This window comes from Camelina sativa, chromosome 10 (assembly GCF_000633955.1).
Source record: "Camelina sativa cultivar DH55 chromosome 10, Cs, whole genome shotgun sequence".
In the NCBI taxonomy this organism is placed as follows: Eukaryota; Viridiplantae; Streptophyta; class Magnoliopsida; order Brassicales; family Brassicaceae; genus Camelina; species Camelina sativa.
This window is the reverse complement of record NC_025694.1, coordinates 8298123-8319664: the sequence shown is the minus strand read 5'-3', so window position 1 is coordinate 8319664 and position 21542 is coordinate 8298123. Positions and strand designations below refer to the sequence as shown.

At 32.1% G+C, this 21542-nt stretch overlaps 6 protein-coding genes and 1 long non-coding RNA gene across 7 annotated transcripts; all 7 read right to left on the bottom strand.

Moving 5' to 3' along the window:
• LOC104720157 (MLP-like protein 328) lies at positions 582–1659 on the bottom strand. The gene is made up of 3 exons (XM_010438114.2): positions 1470–1659; positions 1255–1338; positions 582–877 (listed from the first exon to the last, which is right to left on the bottom strand). Exons 1-3 carry the CDS (start codon positions 1657–1659, stop codon positions 609–611), a joined length of 543 nt encoding a protein of 180 aa, XP_010436416.1. The 3' UTR covers positions 582–608.
• LOC104717936 lies at positions 3698–4829 on the bottom strand. Its single transcript, XR_756321.2, has 2 exons — positions 4163–4829; positions 3698–3928 (listed from the first exon to the last, which is right to left on the bottom strand). It is a non-coding gene; the product is annotated as an uncharacterized LOC104717936 (long non-coding RNA).
• LOC104717935 (MLP-like protein 328) lies at positions 8957–10050 on the bottom strand. The gene is made up of 2 exons (XM_010435577.1): positions 9788–10050; positions 8957–9358 (listed from the first exon to the last, which is right to left on the bottom strand). The coding sequence occupies exons 1-2, from the start codon at positions 9972–9974 to the stop codon at positions 9090–9092; spliced, it is 456 nt and encodes a 151-aa protein (XP_010433879.1). The 5' UTR covers positions 9975–10050; the 3' UTR covers positions 8957–9089.
• On the bottom strand, positions 10866–12523 carry LOC104717934 (homeobox-leucine zipper protein HDG11-like). Its single transcript, XM_010435576.2, has 4 exons — positions 12122–12523; positions 11553–11640; positions 11309–11459; positions 10866–11196 (listed from the first exon to the last, which is right to left on the bottom strand). The coding sequence occupies exons 1-4, from the start codon at positions 12122–12124 to the stop codon at positions 11112–11114; spliced, it is 327 nt and encodes a 108-aa protein (XP_010433878.1). The 5' UTR covers positions 12125–12523; the 3' UTR covers positions 10866–11111.
• Positions 12954–14916, bottom strand: LOC104717933 (protein PELOTA 1-like). The gene is made up of 6 exons (XM_010435575.2): positions 14676–14916; positions 14241–14313; positions 13933–13971; positions 13746–13840; positions 13555–13660; positions 12954–13230 (listed from the first exon to the last, which is right to left on the bottom strand). The coding sequence occupies exons 1-5, from the start codon at positions 14714–14716 to the stop codon at positions 13573–13575; spliced, it is 336 nt and encodes a 111-aa protein (XP_010433877.1). The 5' UTR covers positions 14717–14916; the 3' UTR covers positions 12954–13230; positions 13555–13572.
• On the bottom strand, positions 17671–18652 carry LOC104717932 (MLP-like protein 328; the record flags this gene model as incomplete). Its single annotated transcript, XM_019230682.1, has 2 exons — positions 17671–18190; positions 18571–18652. Coding segments are annotated over 2 exons (351 nt in total), but the record flags the coding sequence as incomplete, so codon positions are not given.
• On the bottom strand, positions 18650–19721 carry LOC104717931 (MLP-like protein 328). The gene is made up of 2 exons (XM_010435574.2): positions 19439–19721; positions 18650–19058 (listed from the first exon to the last, which is right to left on the bottom strand). Exons 1-2 carry the CDS (start codon positions 19623–19625, stop codon positions 18790–18792), a joined length of 456 nt encoding a protein of 151 aa, XP_010433876.1. The 5' UTR covers positions 19626–19721; the 3' UTR covers positions 18650–18789.

Sequence of the window (21542 nt, the reverse complement as noted above, 5' to 3'; positions counted from 1 at the left end):
GTTTGATGTATACATCCAGTATAATACCGTATTAATTCATACATCAACTAAATATTATTTCAATTATTTCTCAAACTTATAAATTTGTGTAAAATCATACATAAGTTGTTATGTTAGTAAAAGAATTATGAAATTTTGATGACGTACATGATACATGTGACATGGATGAAACATTACTATGTCGACAAATATTTTTTTTTTCTTTTCTCTCAATTTTATTTCATTTGTTAAGTTTTACATTAAAAGTACACTTTCATATATATAATATCCCTCTTCAATAAAATTTTCAAACTTTTTGTACTCTCTATACGCCTCTTTTTCCACCGAAGCAACATATCAAAGCAACTATACAAAGCATATATAACAACATATCAAAACATATAGATAACATACTTTTTCTTATTGATAATCATATTATGTCGAGCCCGATAAATGATAAGCATATAACAACATATCAAAGCATCTTCCAATACCAAACAATTACATAGAACTTGAAACTCCATAAGAGCCCATTATTTATTATATTGGAATACTTTTGAAGTAATACATCGAGATATTGATGATGGACTGGTAATGATGGTAGTGATCATGGCCGGTGATGATAATGGTTAAGCTTTGGTGACGTGGCCCTCAATGTCAACAACCATGTTCTTGACGAACTTCATGAGACCGCTTGGTTCGGCAAAGTCATCGTTGCGCTTCTCCCATATCATTGTGATTTTGCAGACGCAGCTATCCTCAGGTTTGGGAATAAATTGGTAGACGACGTCAAACACTTTGAGATCCTCCATCAGGTGACCCTCCAGTCCTCTTGTCGTCAACGTTTTGTTCGCATCATCTATCTCTCTCCTCTCTTTGAACGTGGCCGGCTTTCCATCTTACAAAAAGAAAACTTGTGTTTATTAGTTACAATTTCCAACATCCGAGTAGCTAGCTAGTCATACCATCAGGTTAAATATGTGATTATGATCACATTGATAGTGAATCACACGCTACAGAGAGCTGAACTCACAACAATATGGTGACTTATGACCTCAGATTTATGCATTTACATTTTTCAAAGCTCTAAAATGAAAAGTACTTCACTTTGTTAAAACTATGACAATCGTTTCCATATGTAAACAGAAATGCAATATATGATATATTAAATAGTCGAAACCATAGTTTCTCATACATACGCCATAATTGTGTTGTGTGTGTGTATATATAAAGTGTTATACTGTATATGGAGAGAAAGTATAAGTAAATGTATACCATATGTGTAGTTCCAACTCCTGATAGACCCGTGAGAGTCATGTTCGCCTTCGTGAACAACAGAACAATGACATGTTGGATGTGCTGGCCGATGGCGTCGTCACGGAAAAGATGGTTCTCGCACTACAAAAAAACAATCAATTTGCTAGAAACATTTGCGAGGGAAATTATCCCTCGCAAATTTGCGATAGAATTGCGAGACATCTGCTACAAACATAAAAATCCTAGCAAATTCCTCGCAAATTTGCGAGGGGGTGGGTCCTCAGAAGTCCACCGCAAATTTGCGAGGAATTTACGAGATAAATTAACATTCCTCGCAAATCTATTGCAAATTTGCGACAATTTTGCGATGACAACATCCATAGCAAATTTGCAAGGGATAGGCGATGGAATTGCGAGAGTCATTTTTATATGTTTTGTTAGTTTAATAATACTAATTTCACATCCCAAACATAAACCCCAAATCCTATATCCCAAACTCTTACCCTAACTCAAAACCTTAAATCATAAACTTTAAAATTTAAAGTTTAAACTTTAAAAATCCTAATCAAAGAAATTAATTATAAATCCTAGAACCAAAAATTAACTATTATACATACATAAAACAATATTTAAAACAATATACATATACACAAAATCCAATATGTACAAGAAAAAAAATAAAACTTTGCAAAATTTTAAAAATTCTCTAAAGCTAGTAAAATAAAATAAAAATGTAACCATTTTTGTAAATATGTTTAACACAAAAGCTATGCAAATTAATAAATTTGCAAATATGTCTAAGATATTTTGTCTACCTATAATATACCAAATAATACTCCAAATTACAAAATTAATAAACTAAAAGATGTTGAATTCCCATTGGTTAGTTCAGAGAGACATGGATTGGTTTTTAACTCATCATGCACCGTCGATTAGATTAGATTTGACGGACACCATTGTTTTCCCTTTTTATTTTCTTTCTCCTCTTCCTCACCTCTTCTCGACTTCTCCTCATCCATCCCTAAGATTACTTTGTATATTAGTAATTGACTTGTAATTAATATTTTAGTGTTAAAAATATTGATTTCCAGATATTTTCGGATCATACGGTGGTCAAGGCTGCTAATTCGTCATAATTGTATTTTGTTTTCTCAGTAGCTTTCGTAGTTTTTTTTCGTTTCACGATTGGGAATTGACTCCTTTCACTGTGGTTGTTGTTGTTGTTGTTGATGACTTCTCATCAGTTCTCTCAGCAGGTTGCTAAGCCTACGACGCCGTTTCATATGCTTCTGGTTTCTCCATGTCTATCCGCTCCTCCGGTTGTTCATCTTCGATCTCAGATTGCTGCAGACAGAGGATATTTGACCACCACCACAAACCAAGACAGATCAAGATCTAGATATGTTGCCCGAAGATCCCTAAATCCGAACTCCTCTTCTAGCCACCACTATAATTGAAGATGGAAAAAGAAATCTGGAGTGCCGGTTCTAAAGGAGACGGTGGTGAAGCAAAAGGCTTGTGTCGCGAGTGGGCTCGTCGGAAAATGGGATTTGCGGCTGCGTGATTAGGGTTTTTTGGTTTGTTGATTTTAGCATCCGGTTCAACCGACATTTTGTAACCAATTCAATTATGTAATTCTTAACCAATTCCCGGTTTGGTTGGTTTATAAATATCAATATATATAATTAAAAAAACCTGTGAGGCTGTCGCTAAATTTATAAATATACATAATATATATATATAATGAAAAAGTTTAAATACATTAAATTATTAAGAAAATAACTTTTTTTCTTTATAGTTTTTTTTTTAAAATATTTCCTTGCAAATCTGTAGCGAATTCTGCGAGGGATGTACTAGAAACAATATTGCAAGAAATTTGCTACCATTTTGTTCTTTGCAGGTTACGACTATTTTGCGAGGGATTTAATTTCCTAACAAATATTACGACGGATTTGCGATATTGACCAATTTGCGAGAAGCGAAATGCGAGGGATTGACTTTCCTCGCAAATCCCTTGCTATAATCGTTTTGCGAGGAATTAGCTAGGTATCTTTCTCTCGCAAATCGATTGTTTTCTTGTAGTGTCGCTCTTCCAGCTCTTGTAATGTTGGTCCGCCGATCCTTTCAAAGGAACCTCAGTTACGTATGTTCCCGACGTCGCCATTTCTTTCTCTCTCTCTCGTTTTAAACCTTCCACTTGTTTTTTTCTCTCTCTATGCCTTAGTGATGAGATAACACTTGTTGTCGCCTAGGTTTATATAGTGAACGTGACGGTTAAAAACATGCATGGTTTCTACCTTTTCTTTTTTTATCATTTGATAGTGCATGCTAAAATCTTCACCTATTTTATTTAACGCTACACTAAATATTTAATGAGCAGAGAGATGGGTAATAGATGTTGTCAGGCTAATCTTCGACCACGTTACTAAGACCATCTTTATCGGTTAAGGAACTTCTCATGGAGTTTTAACCAAATTTATGATAAAAATATAGCTAAATCAAATTCTAAGAAACTCATGAATGTTTTAAAAAAAACAAACTCCAATGGTAGAGTTCTTAAAACTGAAAATTTGAAAATCAAAATCATATGTACAAAATATTTTTACTCTCAAGTTAACTTGATACACACTCTCAAAACTTGCCATTTATGCAGTCCAAATTTGCATCTCACAGCTTCATCTATATATGCAGCCTGAAAATGAAAGCAGTAGACAACAACACATCAATGGACAATCAATCAACAAAGTACTTCAAAACAGAGAAATAAAACAAAGTACTTGAACAAGAACAGAACAGAACACAAACTGATTAGACAGTAAGCATTGAAAACAAAAAGTACATAATTAAACAAGAAACTCACCTACTCTAAATGATGACAAATTCATACAAAAATTGATATGAAAAAGAGAAAGGAAGATTTTTTTACCTTGTATGACCTCAGTAGAAGGTCTCTGTTTCAATATCTCTTAAATTTGTTACAAATTCTCCAATAAACCTCAACAAAAACAGTAGAACAGATCAAATCATGGACCTTATCAAAAACTCAGATTCATATTCAAACAAAAAAACCTCAAATTAGGCCACTTGAACCTCTGCTAACATCATAGAACCCTAATTTTGCTAACATCAGTTTCCAATTCGTTGAACTTTAATTTTGCTAACATAAAACTCAATTACAAATGAAATTAGAGAGATTCTTAGATATTCTTACCAGATAAAGAGATTGGAGCATCATTGAACCAAACTGTCCAATTTTGGCCACTTGAATCTCTGATTTGGTGAACCGACATGGTTCTGATTTGATGAACTGAAATCGTTGATGGTGTCAGAGTCGGTAGCGATGATGAACACGACGACGAGAGATAAATTTCTGACTCATATCTCCTCTCAGTTTGACGGATTGTACCTTCTGGGTTTGCTTTCGTTGTCGGAGTCCCAAGAAAGAGACGGAACTGAAGAAGAAGAATTTTTTTTTGTTTTATATTAAATGCATCACCCAACAATTATTGAACACGTCAACGACTCTTATGGGCTCTTAACTTCCTAGTTAAGAAGTTTAGCAATATCACTAATTTTGATTTAATTTTAAGAATTACACTAAGAGGTTCCGATAAAGATGCTGGTAGTTGGCGGGGTGTCCTTTAGTTTAGAAGATATATAGATAATCAGGACGACATAATTTACGCTCATACATTAATGATATCGCCATGAATATCCATATTATATATCGATACAATAAAATTAGAATGTTTCTCACGAGCAAAAACACGTCAGCTAAGCTTATGTCAATAATAAATACATTAAAATGAATACCCAATAAAATTATAACAAATAGTACAGCTAAGCTTTTTCTTGGCTAGGGTGGACAAATGTTCACGTTTTTTTTCTTCTTTAAATCATTAAAAGACGGGCATTATTTGACGGTTCGTGTCTTCGTGAACTGCATGCACTTTTGGCCCATCTGCATACACATCAAGCGACACTTATTTTCATTTTTATGTTTTATCATCTCTGAGTTTGTTCACCGGTTGTATATTTACATTTGAAATCATTTTTTTGTCAACTTATTTATGAAATAATTGTATAATAGTTTTTCCTATATCATTATACTTAGACAAATGCGTACATATGCATCAAAATTATACTAATGTGTGATGTCAGACGGTAAACTTGTGTATCAATACAATAAAACTATAACTAGGTACCAACCTGCACAGAGTGCGGAATAAATCGATTCAAATAAAATATTATGAATAATATTATTATTTAAAATTTAAAATTCGTTTGTGTAAAATAAAATTTGTAAGTAAAGTTTATTTTTCGTTTATTCAAGTTTGCGTTTATTTTGTGTAAAAATATATTCCATCAATGAAATATTTAAGTGTGAAAAAGAATTTCAATGTAGTGGAGAAAGTTTTGATGTTTTTTTTTGTGTTTCTAAAATCAAATTCACATATTTTATGTTTCACATTGTTATCTACAATCACTATGTCATTAAATAGATAAAGCAATATTTTTTAGACTAATTGATTTAATTTAAACTAATCTTAAGTCTAAAAATGCAATGAGAAAAATATATAAAAAGTGGTAAATAATCAAAAAGTGTAGTTCTGGTGAAAACTTATAGGGAAAAATGATTGTCTAGGGTTTTCAAAATACCATGTTAAGATTGTTGATTCACATACATTTAAATAGCCATTATAATTTTTAATTAGGAGACAAAGTTTTTGTTTTTCAAAAATTTAAATTGGTGAATAGATTTAAAATTGTTTGTGAAATGTTATTTATTTTTAAGATTATATTGTGGTAACTGATTTTTAATATACTTGAATAGTTATCGGAGTTACCAAAGAATAAGCTTTGCGTTTCAAAATTTTAAATAGGTGAATAAGTTTAATTTGTTTGTGGTATGTAATTTATTTTTATGATTATTTTAATAATTTCTTCAATTATTTTTTAAAAATATAGTTGAATAGTCATCAGACTTTTTCATAATAGGAGAGTAGCTTTAGCATTTCAAAAAATTAAATAAATGGTTTATAAATGTAATTAAATAAGTGGTTTAGCATACATTAGAAACCAAGTCTCTTGTCACCAGTGATGAAGTGAGTCAAGATGGACGGTATATAACAACTGTTGATGGGTCAACTATTAAATTTTGGGATACGAATCAGTAAACTTCTCGTTTCAGGAAATTGGATTTATTGGATTTATGTGCCTTCTATTGGAAAAACAATATTTTGTTGGGAGGAGTAGGTTTGAGAATGGACCTGTGAGGTTTTACTAGCGGACAAGGATATTACCAAAACCAAAGATATTATTGGTGTCTACAAGGGTTATGGTGTGGGTGAAGAAGGGTAACCACAACGGAGCTGCGGATGAAAATAGTATATGTATTATCGTTTAAAGGTTGGAACTTTGGATCATTTGCTTTAAGGATGACTATAATGAATGTTTGTCTTCTTGTTCTATGTAAAAGATAAAAATTACATGTATAATGTTAGTCTGAATTATAATGAATTATATACACGTTGTAAGTATAATAAATGACTATAAAATTGCATAGAATTTTTAAATATTTAAAGAAAAATACTTATTTGTGGCATATTTGAAATTAAGTTCAAAATAAATTTGTATATCTAGAAAGTAATATCATAAATTTTATTATAAATCCTTAGTTTTTTCTTATACATAGTTATCGAAAAACAGTTATAGCTAATTTCACTCTCTAGGAAAACTGATCGTTAGTCTCTATGCTAGGTTGAAATTTGCGCTACGCCGGGTTGGTTTTTTAATTTTATTTTTGTTATATACATATATATATATATATTTTAAAAAAAATCAATTTCATAATTTAGTATAAACTGTTTGGAGTCAAGTTTCAAAAAATTTAAATCAAAAACTCAAACTAATAACAAAAAGAACAACAAAATTAGCATTGAAATTATCAAAAACTTATGAACCTTAATTCAAAACCACATATATTAAATTATAATAAAAAAAATAAGAAAAAAATAAAACCCAATCCGCGGCATAGCGCGGGTTCCAACCTAGTATATATAAAATGATAATCTAAACGAATACATGAAAGCGAAGTGTTTAAAAAGTACTCTTAAACGATCGTCTTTGCTTTTTTTCGGCGAATACACACTTGCTTGGTTCTCTTTTATAACTTTTTAAGGTACGTTGAAGTCACGACGTTATGCATAGTGAATAAAAAACCCTAGACTAGAGAGAGCTGAATTCACAATACTTTACTTTTAGAAAATTTGAACGTAAGATATGAAATTCTAAATAGTCATGTCGAGACCATATAGAAGGAGGTGTATTCTCGAGCTACTTCTGCCAGATTGGTAGAGGTGAATTGTAAGTAAACGCCTCAAGCGAACGAATCTCAGAGAAAATATAATTCCTCAAACAATCAAAAGCTCATATGAGGAAAAAAAAAGAAGATCGACGAAACCGACTAGTGAGCAACGACGAGCACACGTCTTCTCGGAGCGAGACTTCTCCAGTAACGCGGATGGATCAATGGGCCTATACATCATTCCACTTGGTCTGATATAAATGGGTCAACAAAAAACATGTATGCTTTTAGTGTCCACATTAATTGGCCGATATAACTCGAATCAGATAAACTAATAACCCTAGCTAAAAAATTCTTGAATACAAGTATTATTCGAATGTTTATAACTCGAAAGTATCAGGTCTAAACTCGTAGACTCTGGAGTCAGGACCATAATAATTTGATGGGACGTTAATCACCTACTCCATAATACTATCTGTAAGATTATACACTCATAACTCATTAATAATTAATATATAGTTGAATGAAACACTCTTTTGCTATTCTTTTTAGGATCCCAAATTTGATAGGATATGAGGGTGAGACACATAGTAAGTAGCCTTTATCGGATTGTTGGGGTAAGGTTGTTTGGATTCGGTAAGAAAGCAACAATCAGATATATAATATTCCATAATTATTATAGCTATTTAAAAGATTTATTATATATTTTAAAAAATTATTCTTCTATCATCTCTTTTTGATTTTAAAATATAAATGTAGTGAATCATCATATAATACATAAAGTTAACAAAAATGTGTATTTTTCCTGTATATATTTTGATTTTAATTTTATTAAACAAAATAAATTTACCGTACATTGTAAAATATAGAATTTTAAGAAGTTTATAATTTATAACTGATATATCTAAACTTAATAAAAAGTTTAAACTTATGAATATTTAAACATATTAAATTTTCAGAATAACACAAACGAGTTATATTACATGACGGGTTATATGACATTACATGATTGAATTGATAATACTATAAAATAAAATATCATTAATATGATATTACAGTACGGGTTAAATCATTATTTTACAATTTTAACAACACCAATATAAAATATGTCGAATCAAACTGATTTTAAGATTGTATTAAACAAAAACTGTTGTGCGGTATACCACGAATTATATACTAAATCACTAAATAAGAGAAGAGTACATTAACAAAATTAGTATTGAAATATTATATTAACAAAAACAATTATGTAAAAACTTGTCCGCGGTATACCGTGGATCATAATATAGTATAGTAGTAAATTACATAAACACTGAAACATGTAGATTATTGAACTTAGTTTTTATTTATTAATAATCAATATATCGAACCCGATATATGATGAGCATAACAACAAATCCAAGCATCTTCCCGTACCAAACACTTACATATATATTATTTGAAACCCCATACAACACCCCATTTATTATATTGAAAAACATCTTAAGTAATACATCGAGATACTGATGATGAACTGTGATGGTGATATTGGCATTGACTATGATGGTTAAGCTTTGGTGACGTGGCCTTCAATATCAACAACCATGGTCTTGACGAATTTCATGAGGCCGCTTGGTTCGGGAAAGTCATCGTTGCGCTTTTCCCATATCATAGTGATCTTGCAGACGCAGCTATTCGCAGATTTGGGAATAAATTCGTAAATGACATCAAACACTTTGAGATGCTCCATCGGGTGACCATCCAGTCCTCTTTTCGTCAACGTTTTGTTCGCATCATCTATCTCTCTCCTTTCTTTGAACGTGGCCGGCTTTCCATCTTACAGAAAACATGTGCTTATTAGTTACAGTTTTCAACATCGTACCATCAGGATAGATATGTGATTATGATCACAAACAAAATGTTACGTATTAATTGTTTTGTTTATATAGTACTCTCTGTATAGGTTGTTGAAGTCACGGTGTTTGGGCTAGTTAAAGAATGTATTGTTGAGTTTAACTCTCTGTAGGGTGTGATTCACTAGCTATGTTTGTATTCTCGAGCAAGTTGTCTACAAATTTGTTCGACTATATGTGTTTGTTATTTGTTTAGGAACTTATAGAAAATTCAGTAATAATCATATTTCATATTTTGGAATAGATCACCAAAACCCTATAGTTTCATAGATACGCCATAACTGTCATTGTGTGTGTGTATGTATATAGTGTTCGATGTACTGTATATAGAGAGAGTATAAGTAATGTATACCATATGTGTAGTTCCAACTCCTGATAGACCCGTGAGAGTCATGTTCGCCTTCGTGAACAACGACATGGTGGATGTGTTGGCCGATGGCGTCAGGGAAGAGATGGTTCTCGCTCTTCCAGCTCTTGTAATGTCTGTCCGCCGATCCTTTCAACGGAACCTCCGTTACGTATGTTCCCGACGTCGCCATTTCTTTTCCTCTATCGTTTTAAAGCTTCCCCTATTTTTTTTTTTTCCTCTATGCTTTCTTTTAGTGATCGATGAGATTATACTTGTCGTCGCCTAGATTTATATAGTGAACGTGACAGTTAAAAATTACATGGTTCCTACCGTTACTTTTTATCATTTGGTAATGCATGCTAAAATATTCTCCTGGTTTTTTAATCCCACACTATTTAAACACTATATATTTCGACCACGTTATTTAGGTGGGTAGTTGGCACATCATCTTTTAGAAAATAATCATGCAACATTCACGCCCCATACACATTAATCATGGGGACAGTTATCGTGTATATATATATATATATATATATATATATATATATGATAATTTAAACGAATACATGAAAGCTAAGTGTTTAAAAATTCTTAAGCGATCGTCTATACTCGACGAATGCTCGATCTCTCTTTTATAAGGTACGTATTTTCAAAAAAAAATGTTTAATTCATATTGTTTAAAAAATATATATATATCCATTTTAATACCATTTTGTAGTATCTTTTTCGTTGTTTGAGTTATTTTTTCACTATATACTATCAAATAACAAAAGTACAAAATCACAAACAAACCAAAAAAGATAATATTGTTGTATTCTTCACTTCACTATCTCAGGTCAGCTCCCTCTCTCTTACTGTTTTACACTACACACCAATAACGAAAAGATGTGCAAAAAGAAATATGATGGTTGTGATAATCATTATAGCTAGCTAGTAAGTTCTATTTTAAACTTAAATTTTGAGACTATAATTTTGAGCAAGTCCATTGGTATAGTCTATAATTTTGAGACTCTTAAATTTTTTAACAATATATTGTGTACTTTTTATAAAATAAAAATTTTTAGAATCTTAATTAAAAATATCATCTCCAATGGTAGAACTCTAATTGGAGTTCTTATTTTTGAAAAAATCTAAGTTGAAAAAACCTAACTTAATAATCTCTTTAACATAGATTGCAGTACTGAGAAGCCATAAATTCAGCTTAACAGATCTTTGAATATGCATAGGAATACCAAAAAAAAAAACAGAGACTGTATGCACACTTAAACCGAATTACCGAAAGAAAACAACAAAAATGAGCCAAGAAAGAGAAGGCAGAGAAACAAGATTAGAGCCAAAAGTCAATTACTTTGTCGCAGTTCTCTTCTATCTCAATACCGCCACATTCAGAGAAGCTTATAGTGCAGCCAAGCCTATCAGATACAATAGAGAGGTAGTATTCTTGATCATGAGGCACAAAGGACTCCACAACAAATTTAACAATCCACCTCTTCATTGTGGATATAGGTAGAAAACAAAACCAACCTCTTCTCTAAGATGTGCATTTTCAATCCGAAGCTTTGTTCATCAAAGTAAGGATCTTCACTAACAGGAGGACCACCACAGTTAGGGCATATAACAGGCTTGAGAGCTTCTCTAATGGCTATTATCTGCCCATGGGATACCCTCACGGTTCCTTCACAGATACCAAAAACTAATGAGATTGAAACTCCTAACAGTTTATACATACAAATATGCATCTGTACAGATAAAGGGTCTGTGGATGTACCTGATGCCGAAAACAGTGATTGGCTTTTGATCTTGAGTTCATTGTGCTTCCATTGACCGTGAACATTGTCGTACTTGAACATGTAGGTCTGCAACAATGAAACAGAGCGCAATCAATTAAAACATTCAAAATCAACTCAATCATATTAAGTTTAATCACAAACAAGCCAATCAATAAAATTACGGGACACTAACAATCATTAGTTTTACAAATGAACCGACCAGCTAACAAAAAAAAAAAAGAGAAAGAGAATACTAAACTAGTTACCGGATCTGAGCAATTAGACAAATCACCAAACCACTTAAAACACACATGCATAAACCGATAAACGTGAACATACATGTCTTTTTTTTTTTTTTGAACAACCACGTGAACATACATGTCTATCTTCAAAATTAGACGAATATATAATAAAGCAAACCAAGATCAGACCAACTAATTGAATATTATCATCAACGGATCGAAATAATAATAACCAACCAAAGATCGATTCTTCCGAAACCTAGCGATTACACAAACCCAAGAGTCAGATTCTAGATCATATTACATAAAATCAATTTGAAACTCACCATTGATTTCGATCTTAATCTTCTTGTCAGCTTTCAATTTTCAGTAGAGATGATAATATAACAGTCCAACAATCTCACATATCGAATCATTCTCCTCAGATTTTGTCAAAAAAACCTCTCCTGTTTTGTGCTTCAGAGAGTATTGCGAAAGAGAGACAAAGAAGAGAAAGAAGGGGAAAAAAAAATCTTCTTTTTATATTAAAAACTACAGTACATCAACTCTACTTGACACGTACACAACCAGAGACGAGTCTTAATAAGAGTTGTCTCTTATTTTTTTCATCAATTATAATTTATTTTTAATCAAATTTACAACAAGAGCTCTTGCTAAATCTCTCCAATGGAGATGCCCAATAAAGCTCTTGCTCTCCATTTTCAAAACCAGCCGTTAAATAAAACTTATATGGGACATTGGCTTAGAATGATCAATTTCTAACGTCTTTTTAATAAGCTTACCGGCTCAAGTCAAGTGGAACTAGTTGAAAGAAACACATTTATTTTATTTTTCGGGAGTCCAAATTTTTTAGGATCAGCCATGAGGATTGAGGGTGAGACACATAACCTTATCGGATTGGTGGGGTCAAGTTATGTGAATTCGGTTAAGAAGCGAGTAATAATAATTCTCGATTGCATCAGAGTGGTTGCGTTTCTCGTAAACAAATAAAACCATCTGCATGTGCCAGGGGAGCCTGGATACATCAATCATTGAACGCATATGTACGTTACAAATTAATAATGATGTAAAACGGCAAAGTCCGATTGAGGATGATCTATCTGGTGTGGTGCCACTTTCGGCAACCTCAACGGGGGTTATATTTTGGGGCTCTTATAATTTTGAATTAATATGAGATGTACTTTTAGTTGAATAAGAACTTTGGGAAGCATAATTACAATTTTTCCCTGGGTTCTTATTTTGAATCTCTTAATTTGAAATTTTGTTTAAAAAAAGTTAAAGAAATTAAAGTAGAATATGGCCTAAATGTACATTTGACTCGACTACTGCTTTCATCCTGCATACACTTGAGAAGAAGAGCCTGCAAGTCGGCAAAGTATGGCCTAAATGTGTTCCCAATCGTTTCTGTCAAAGAGCTGAAAAGGATCAATGCTACCTACAAAACAAACAAACAAACAAAAAAGAGTTACCAAAGTGAATAAGAGTTAACTATGGTTGGTTAATCAAAGTTAATTATGGCTTATGTGTCACTCATATTACATGAGAGTGAATAAGAGTAGGAAGCATGAAGACCAAAGTAAACGTGACAGAACCAACTGATATTGCCAAGGTCATAGTTGGGTCAAATTCATTGTAAAATGTAAATACATGTTTTTGCGTTTATTTACAATGTCATCCATTTGTAAAGAAACAAGTGTAAAGTGATGAACAAATATGCTTATAATATCAGAAAGAAGGGATAAAAGAAGAAAACACTAACGTTCCCCTGACACATGCATCACAGAAAATATAAAAGCTCTCCTCCCGAATGTTTCACCGACTCCACCAAATTCACATACTGCTTCCTTGTTTTCACGTCAGAATTCCTGGACCAATATCACACATATTTATTAGCTCATATTTACCTATAAAAGCTACCCAAAATAAACGTATTCCCTTCCATTACTAAACCTGAAAAGCTCGTCCGTAATGAGAAGTGTTTGGATTGCCATTCGTTCATGAGCAACTTCCACGTGTTTTGGTCCATAGCATGCACGATCTGCATCCTGGATTTTTAAAGCAAAACAATGTTAAGACACATTGAGATTCTTAATATTAAATGAAAATCTTTCTGTTCATCGCAAAAAAAGAAACTGACATTTGAAAGCATGGTGTGGAAATCGTTGAGAGCTTTGACCTGCAATAGGCAAATTCACATCAGGCAGGTGGGTGACAAAGGTACATTTCAAGAGCACAATGCAGAAAAAAGAGAACAGAGTCATGAAACAGTGAACACAAAATATGATATAAAAGAAGCTTTTTACATCCAGTTCCATCCACCATTCAGTTTACAAGAACTTTATCCATCAATATCTAATCTATTACGACTCACCTCTGAAGCTAACCTAGTTTTCAATGAGCAATTAACGATGGTAATGTATTAGCTAAAGTAACATTTAAATTCACCTCTTTTGCTGCTTTTGTATCTTTGATCATATTCATCACGTTGGGAGCATGGAGAACCTCACCCAGGCTATGTCTGCGCACCAAAACATAATGTTAGAAATCAACGAAAAATTGCATGAGCCGAATAACGGGGTGATTAGAGAAGTGGCCAAGCAAAAGATATACAAACAAGTAGAGGAGTCCCGTTAACACTGATAGCAACCGCAAACATGAATTAAAACATAGTTGTAAACAGATCAACTCAGATCCACATCATATATAGATCCCAAATCAGTGTTCCACACCCTTAAAGGTAAGAACCCCAAAAATACAAACCTACCACCATAAATCCTATTTCATTTCTTTCCTGAACTTTCATATCAACAAGAAGGGCTTATGAATTTAATCTCCACATGACCACATGATTACGAATCAAAGTTAATCATTTAAAGTCACCTCAAAGGGAGGAAGCACACGAGTCTCTTCATCAATGTCATAGAGTGAAATTCCCATGACCAATCGATTCAATCTCCTCCATATTCAATCTCCTCCGATTCCAACTGATTGTGAAACAACTCTTGCAATCGGAGAGATTCGCGAGACGGCGAGAGAGAGGAAGAAAAAGAACCACGATCGGGTAAAAAAAAAAAAAAAGTTCTATATTAAACAGTTCATCCAACCAGTAAGTGACACGTCACGGTCTCTTATGCAAAATTCAGGTTACGCAATAAGAGGCAATAAGAGGCAGCTTTTATTAAGGCCTTAGAATCTTTTGTAGATTTTAGAAGATATTTTGGTTTTTGTTTTTCAAAAACTCATTTTTAACCAATTAAGATTTTAAAATTTTGGATTCTCTAGAATTTACAAAAACTTTTTAGTTGTACTCTTCCATTCACAATTTTAGATTTTTAGTACTCCTATAATTTAGGGAATCTAGTTTTTACTCTTTTTACGTTTTTTTTTTCTCAAAAACCAAAAACCATTTTTTTGAGATTTTTCAAACAAAAACCTAATAACAAAATCTAAAACTAAAAACTAAATTTCAAAAACCAAAAACCAAATCGAAAAACTGAATCAAAAACTGCATCCATTCATGGCCTAATTACACATTTTCTGATATATTTTTTCCCCATTTTTCTTTAAAACCTCAGCTTAAAACCTTCCATTGGGGATAACCTTATCGTCTTCAACACAAAATGTTACAGCGCATTATAACAAAAATATTTACTTGATCAAGCGGGTACGTACGTAAGTTGGTGACTAATTGACTATAAAACATTCCTTAAACATATTTTAAACTTGTTAATGAAACATAAAATAACTTCTCAAACTAATATGTATCTGATCAAAAATTTAAAAGATTTCAGGTCATACCAACTTACGTACCCGCTTGATGAAGTAAATATTTATACATGTTATCTACTCGTCTTTATGTTTTTTTCCCCACATCGTCATGTTTAAGCATATATCTTGAAAATATAAAAATTTAAGTTTTTTTTTTTGCAACAAATATAAAAAGTTAAGTTAAGTGATGCTTTTTGTCATTTATTTTTCTATGAGGGTCCTTGTTTTGACGGGAAAAAATCGACCCACAACATTACAGAAATATGGATAAATTATCAAGTCGACAGCAGTGGCGGAGGCAACATACAAAGAGGGGTGTCACTTGACACCCATGACATTTATATATTTTGTTAATTATAGGGTAAATTTCCTAAATAATTACATGTTTTGGTTTAAAATATTCATAATGACACCCATGTTATATTTTCTTGGTAATGAAACACCAATGTTATATGATCTATTCTTCTCTTTGACACAATGCATATTTATTTTGCCACTTAACCATAATGATCTTTCCATTTTTGTTGACTAAAAATTTCTATAATATCTCCTTATTGTAAAAAAAAAATCTGAAATATGCATTTATATATCATTTGTTTCTTCTTTTTTTACACACTTCTTGATTTAATTAATATTCATATATACATATATGACACCTGTAAGCAAAGTTGCTGGCTCCGCCAGTGNTTCAAACACTCCACCATAAAGAAAAAAATAATAATAAATTCGACTGTGTCTTAGGCTTTATAGGGTTTAGGCTTTTTAAACTTTCGAACGATAATATTCGTCCCCCGTCGCAGAAAAAATGATATCTCGGGCAGATCTTTTTATTTATATATATGTCTTTTGATTACATTTGTATAATATTGATGAGCATGTTTGTCAACCAGTTGAAGATGAATTTTATAAGAACGAATCAAATATATCTGTACTCGAAGACATTTATATGGTTTCTCGTTGGTGGCTATTATGGTGAACAACATCACGAATTGGGAATCCATACAAGTCTAGTGACCAGGTAAATAAGTATTGCAGAAGATGTATAGTTTTTCTAGAACAAGACCATGTGGTTCATTCAAGTTTATCATAATCCATATAATTTGTTACCGAATATTTTCACAATACTTTTGAAAAAGCATATCTACACGACTCGTATGATTCATTCATTTATTGTAATACAGTAATACTTATATTTTACAAGTCGTTTGCCATCCAGTGCTATCATTAGACGAAAACATTGTATAATCGTAACAGAGTTAACATAGTATAATCATAACACAAGACATATACAGTACGTCAGTACTGTATACCAGTTATATTAAAACAATCAAATTGATTATTTTCTTCCATCTCGAGTTATATTTTCCCAAGTCTGAAGCCCTCACATTAAAATCAGTGGCGGAGGCAACGTACAAAGAGGGGTGTCACTAGACACCCATGACATTTATATACTTTGTTAATTATAGGGTAAATTTCCTAAATAATTACATGTTTTGGTTTAAAATATTCATAATGACACCCATGTTATATTTTCTTGGTAATGAAACACCAATGTTATATGATCTATTCTTCTCTTTGACACAATGCATATTTATTTTGCCACTTAACCATAATGATCTTTCCATTTTTGTTGACTAAAAATTTCTATAATATCTCCTTATTGTAAAAAAAAATCTGAAATATGCATTTATATATCATTTGTTTCTTCTTTTTTTACACACTTCTTGATTTAATTAATATTCATATATATATATATATATATATATGACACCTGTAAGCAAAGTTGCTGGCTCCGCCACTGGTCGACAGACCTTAATTTCTAGATTAAGGGTCTTTCGGCAATGCTTTTTTTGTAATAAAGATCTTTCGGCAAATTTGTAAAAACAGAATTCTATAGCAATGATATTTCTGAGGTTTGTCTATGTAGATTGGGGATGTATAATATGCATCTGATGAGTGTGTCACGAATAAAATTTGCTGAAATATCTATGTATTTTTTTTAAGCTATTTATAATTAGCCTAATTCAAAAATACTAGATCGTTAACTAATAGTCTAATACTGGTCACAAGATGTTTAATAATATGTATAAATATGAAAAATTGTGAATTAAATAAACATTGAAACATGTGATAATTTTATTCTCAACAGTCATTATATCGATCGAATCCGATATATGATGAGCATAACAACATATTATATTAAAGCATCAGACAGAACCAAACGTACACATAGAAATGAAACTCCACAATACCCATTTATTATACTGAAAAAGCACCTTAATTCATAAATCGAGATGATGATGATGATGATGATGGTGATGGTGATGGTGATGGTGACTGTGACTTTGGTGGCGATGATTAAGTATTGATTACGTGGTTATCCATGTCAGCAACCAAGCTCTTGACAAATTTCATGTAGCCGCTTGGTTCTGGAGAGTCATCGTTGCGCTTCTCCCATATTAAAGTGATCTTGCCGACGCAGGTATCGTCAGATTTTTGAATAAATTGGTAGATGACGTCATACACTTTGAGCTGCTCCATAACGTGACCGTCCAGTCCTCTTAACGTTAACGTTTTAGTCTCGTCATCTATCTCTCTCTTCTCCTTAAATATCTCCTCCTTTCCATCTTTACATACACACACATGTTACATGTACGTGTTCATTAGTTAAAACTTCCCACAACCAACTACATAGTGAACAAAACCCTAGAGAGAGCTGAATATCGTTTCCAATGTAAACAAAAACCGCAAAATATGTAATTCTAAATAGTCGAGAGCCGACACCCTATGGTATTTTTAGGTGTATTCTCCAGCGACTTCTCCCAAATTGGCACAACTATGCGTGTATTCAATATATATATATATATATATATATATATATATATATATATATAATATAACATACATAATTCATACTTGGCAAATATAGACTACCAAAACCTAGTTTCACACGCTGTGTAAAAAAAAGTGTTAAATAGAGAGAGAAAGTGTATAAGTAAATGTGTACCCCAAGTGTAGTTCCAACTCCTGATAGAGCCGTGGGAGTCATGTTCACCTTCGTGAACGGTGACGTNATCAGACAGAACCAAACGTACACATAGAAATGAAACTCCACAATACCCATTTATTATACTGAAAAAGCACCTTAATTCATAAATCGAGATGATGATGATGATGATGATGGTGATGGTGATGGTGATGGTGACTGTGACTTTGGTGGCGATGATTAAGTATTGATTACGTGGTTATCCATGTCAGCAACCAAGCTCTTGACAAATTTCATGTAGCCGCTTGGTTCTGGAGAGTCATCGTTGCGCTTCTCCCATATTAAAGTGATCTTGCCGACGCAGGTATCGTCAGATTTTTGAATAAATTGGTAGATGACGTCATACACTTTGAGCTGCTCCATAACGTGACCGTCCAGTCCTCTTAACGTTAACGTTTTAGTCTCGTCATCTATCTCTCTCTTCTCCTTAAATATCTCCTCCTTTCCATCTTTACATACACACACATGTTACATGTACGTGTTCATTAGTTAAAACTTCCCACAACCAACTACATAGTGAACAAAACCCTAGAGAGAGCTGAATATCGTTTCCAATGTAAACAAAAACCGCAAAATATGTAATTCTAAATAGTCGAGAGCCGACACCCTATGGTATTTTTAGGTGTATTCTCCAGCGACTTCTCCCAAATTGGCACAACTATGCGTGTATTCAATATATATATATATATATATATATATATATATATATATATATAATATAACATACATAATTCATACTTGGCAAATATAGACTACCAAAACCTAGTTTCACACGCTGTGTAAAAAAAAGTGTTAAATAGAGAGAGAAAGTGTATAAGTAAATGTGTACCCCAAGTGTAGTTCCAACTCCTGATAGAGCCGTGGGAGTCATGTTCACCTTCGTGAACGGTGACGTTTTGGATGTGGTGGCCGATGGCGTCAGGAAAGACATGGTTCTCGTTCTTCCACCTCTTGTAGTGTTTCTCAGCCGATCCTTTCAATGGAACCTCCGTTACGTATGTTCCCGAAGTTGCCATTTATATCTCTGTCTCTCTCTCTCTCTCGTTTTAAAGCTTCCACTTATTGTTTTCTTATGCTTTGTTTTGGTTGATACGATAACACTTGTCGTCGCCTTGGTTTATATAGTGAACGTGACGGTTAAAAACATGGTTTCTACCTTTTCTTCTCATCATTTGACAGGCATGCCAGAATCTTCTATTCTTCATATTTTAACCAACACTATTTAATGAGCACATGGGTCATATTTTTAGTTGATAGAGTTTCGACCACGTTATTTATGTGGGTAGGTGGCACATCATCCTCTAGAAATAATGCCCATACACATCTTAATCGCGAGGACAATTATACCTCTGTGTATATACTGCATACATAAAACTACAAAATAAAATGTTATTTAATAAGTATTTATATATACATTAGTAATTTAGTACATATGGTCATTTATATGCATAGTAAGCTTATACTTAAAAATAAAGTGTTTAGAAACTCCTAATAGATTTATTTCGAAAAATATTTGGACCTTTAGGGAAGATTCACTCCTATTCACTTTCTTTTAATTAATTAATCAAAATACAACAAGATGTTATGTAATACTATATTTAAAAATAAAGTAAAATTAAAATTATAAAAACAAAACAAACCAAGGAAACAGAATCTTGATTTTTTATTACATGACTTTAAATATCTGTTTGAATTTATATAAGAGGATTATGATTACATTTTTTAATTAAACGAAATTATACGTCGGGTTGAGTTTACAAATGAATATTTAGGATTTAGATTTTACAATTAAATGAGATTCTATATCTGTGTGAGTTTATAAATAAAAATTTGAGTTTAAAATTAAACGAGATAATGTGTCGGTTTGGTTAACTAAATTAATTTTTTTTAATAACTTCTATTTTAATATATTTATTAATTTAATTTATAATTTTTATTTAAATATAATATAATATGGTGCATTTTCATTGGTTAGAACAAAAGGGAAGAACAAATATATTCACCTCTAAAAATGAATCCAAGTATTGTTCATTTATTTTTTAAATTCTTTTAAAAATCGACCACATCTTGAAAGCACGACAAATATATAAATCGGTGAAACTATATGTAATATGTTCACAGAAACAATTTTCTTCACTTGAAATTTTTTTCAAATTTTCGTTAACTTCTTCAATCAACTTCTTTTCTTGAATCTAATTATTCTTAAATTATGGGTGTAAAATGATTGCACTCAATTAATAAGTTGAAAAAATTGAACAAATATTCAACCCACTTGTTACCATTTGAGATGAATATTTAAACCATGACTTAATTGACCTTTATTTAATCATGCAAATATAAAGTGTTTGGTTTAATGTTGTTGATAAGTATTTTACTATTTTTAACTACTGCAAATATATAGTGATTAATCGGCCTTTATGTCGTTGATTAGTACTTTTCACTAATTTAAAGGTGGAGCGGGTGAGACCAGAGTTTTAGTATGTACAAGAGGCATATATGTTCGTTTATGGAGCTGGAGACCGAGACACCTAACATTTCACGAAGGTTAAGGTATGTTTATTATATTGTATCTTGTAATAGATTTATGCCTTTTTGGCTTTCGCCTGCACTCGACATGTTGAAAGTCAAAACAATGTGCCCTGCATGTTCCTCTACTATACATCTGTTTGTTTACATTGTTTAACCATTTATAATAAAATACTATTAGATTAAAACCCACGTATACGCATGTTTATAATTTTTTTTGCGCAAAACGCATGTTTAAATTTAATTTTTTTGAGCAAAAATGAATTATATTAATAAATGATAATAATCTTTATACAATTGATTTGAAAGTCAATGAGGAGGTGAAAAACAACCAGAATAAAAAATACCAAAATTACAACCAAATTTTGCTAAGTTATGAACAGAGTTGTTATAGTCTACTAGAGCAA

What these genes read in the sequence shown, in the direction of transcription:
- LOC104720157 (XM_010438114.2), bottom strand. Translation starts at nt 1,659, where the DNA reads ATGACTCTCGCAATTCCATCGCCTATCCCTTGCAAATTTGCTATGGAT. An exon ending in GAATTTGCTAGGATTTTTAT is followed by an intron (nt 1,339 to 1,469) that starts GTTTGTAGCAGA and finishes GCCATCGGCCAG; the next exon opens with CACATCCAACATGTCATTGT. An exon ending in GAGTTGGAACTACACATATG is followed by an intron (nt 878 to 1,254) that starts GTATACATTTAC and finishes TCTTTTTGTAAG; the next exon opens with ATGGAAAGCCGGCCACGTTC.
- LOC104717933 (XM_010435575.2), bottom strand. Translation starts at nt 14,716, where the DNA reads ATGACATTGATGAAGAGACTCGTGTGCTTCCTCCCTTTGAG. An exon ending in TCCACACCATGCTTTCAAAT is followed by an intron (nt 13,841 to 13,932) that starts GTCAGTTTCTTT and finishes TTAAAAATCCAG; the next exon opens with GATGCAGATCGTGCATGCTA. An exon ending in ATTACGGACGAGCTTTTCAG is followed by an intron (nt 13,661 to 13,745) that starts GTTTAGTAATGG and finishes ATATTGGTCCAG; the next exon opens with GAATTCTGACGTGAAAACAA.
- LOC104717934 (XM_010435576.2), bottom strand. An exon ending in ATCACTGTTTTCGGCATCAG is followed by an intron (nt 11,460 to 11,552) that starts GTACATCCACAG and finishes GTATCTGTGAAG; the next exon opens with GAACCGTGAGGGTATCCCAT. An exon ending in ATGCACATCTTAGAGAAGAG is followed by an intron (nt 11,197 to 11,308) that starts GTTGGTTTTGTT and finishes TGTATCTGATAG; the next exon opens with GCTTGGCTGCACTATAAGCT.
- LOC104717935 (XM_010435577.1), bottom strand. Translation starts at nt 9,974, where the DNA reads ATGGCGACGTCGGGAACATACGTAACGGAGGTTCCGTTGAAAGGATCG. An exon ending in GAGTTGGAACTACACATATG is followed by an intron (nt 9,359 to 9,787) that starts GTATACATTACT and finishes GTTTTCTGTAAG; the next exon opens with ATGGAAAGCCGGCCACGTTC.
- LOC104717931 (XM_010435574.2), bottom strand. Translation starts at nt 19,625, where the DNA reads ATGGCAACTTCGGGAACATACGTAACGGAGGTTCCATTGAAAGGATCG. An exon ending in GAGTTGGAACTACACTTGGG is followed by an intron (nt 19,059 to 19,438) that starts GTACACATTTAC and finishes GTGTATGTAAAG; the next exon opens with ATGGAAAGGAGGAGATATTT.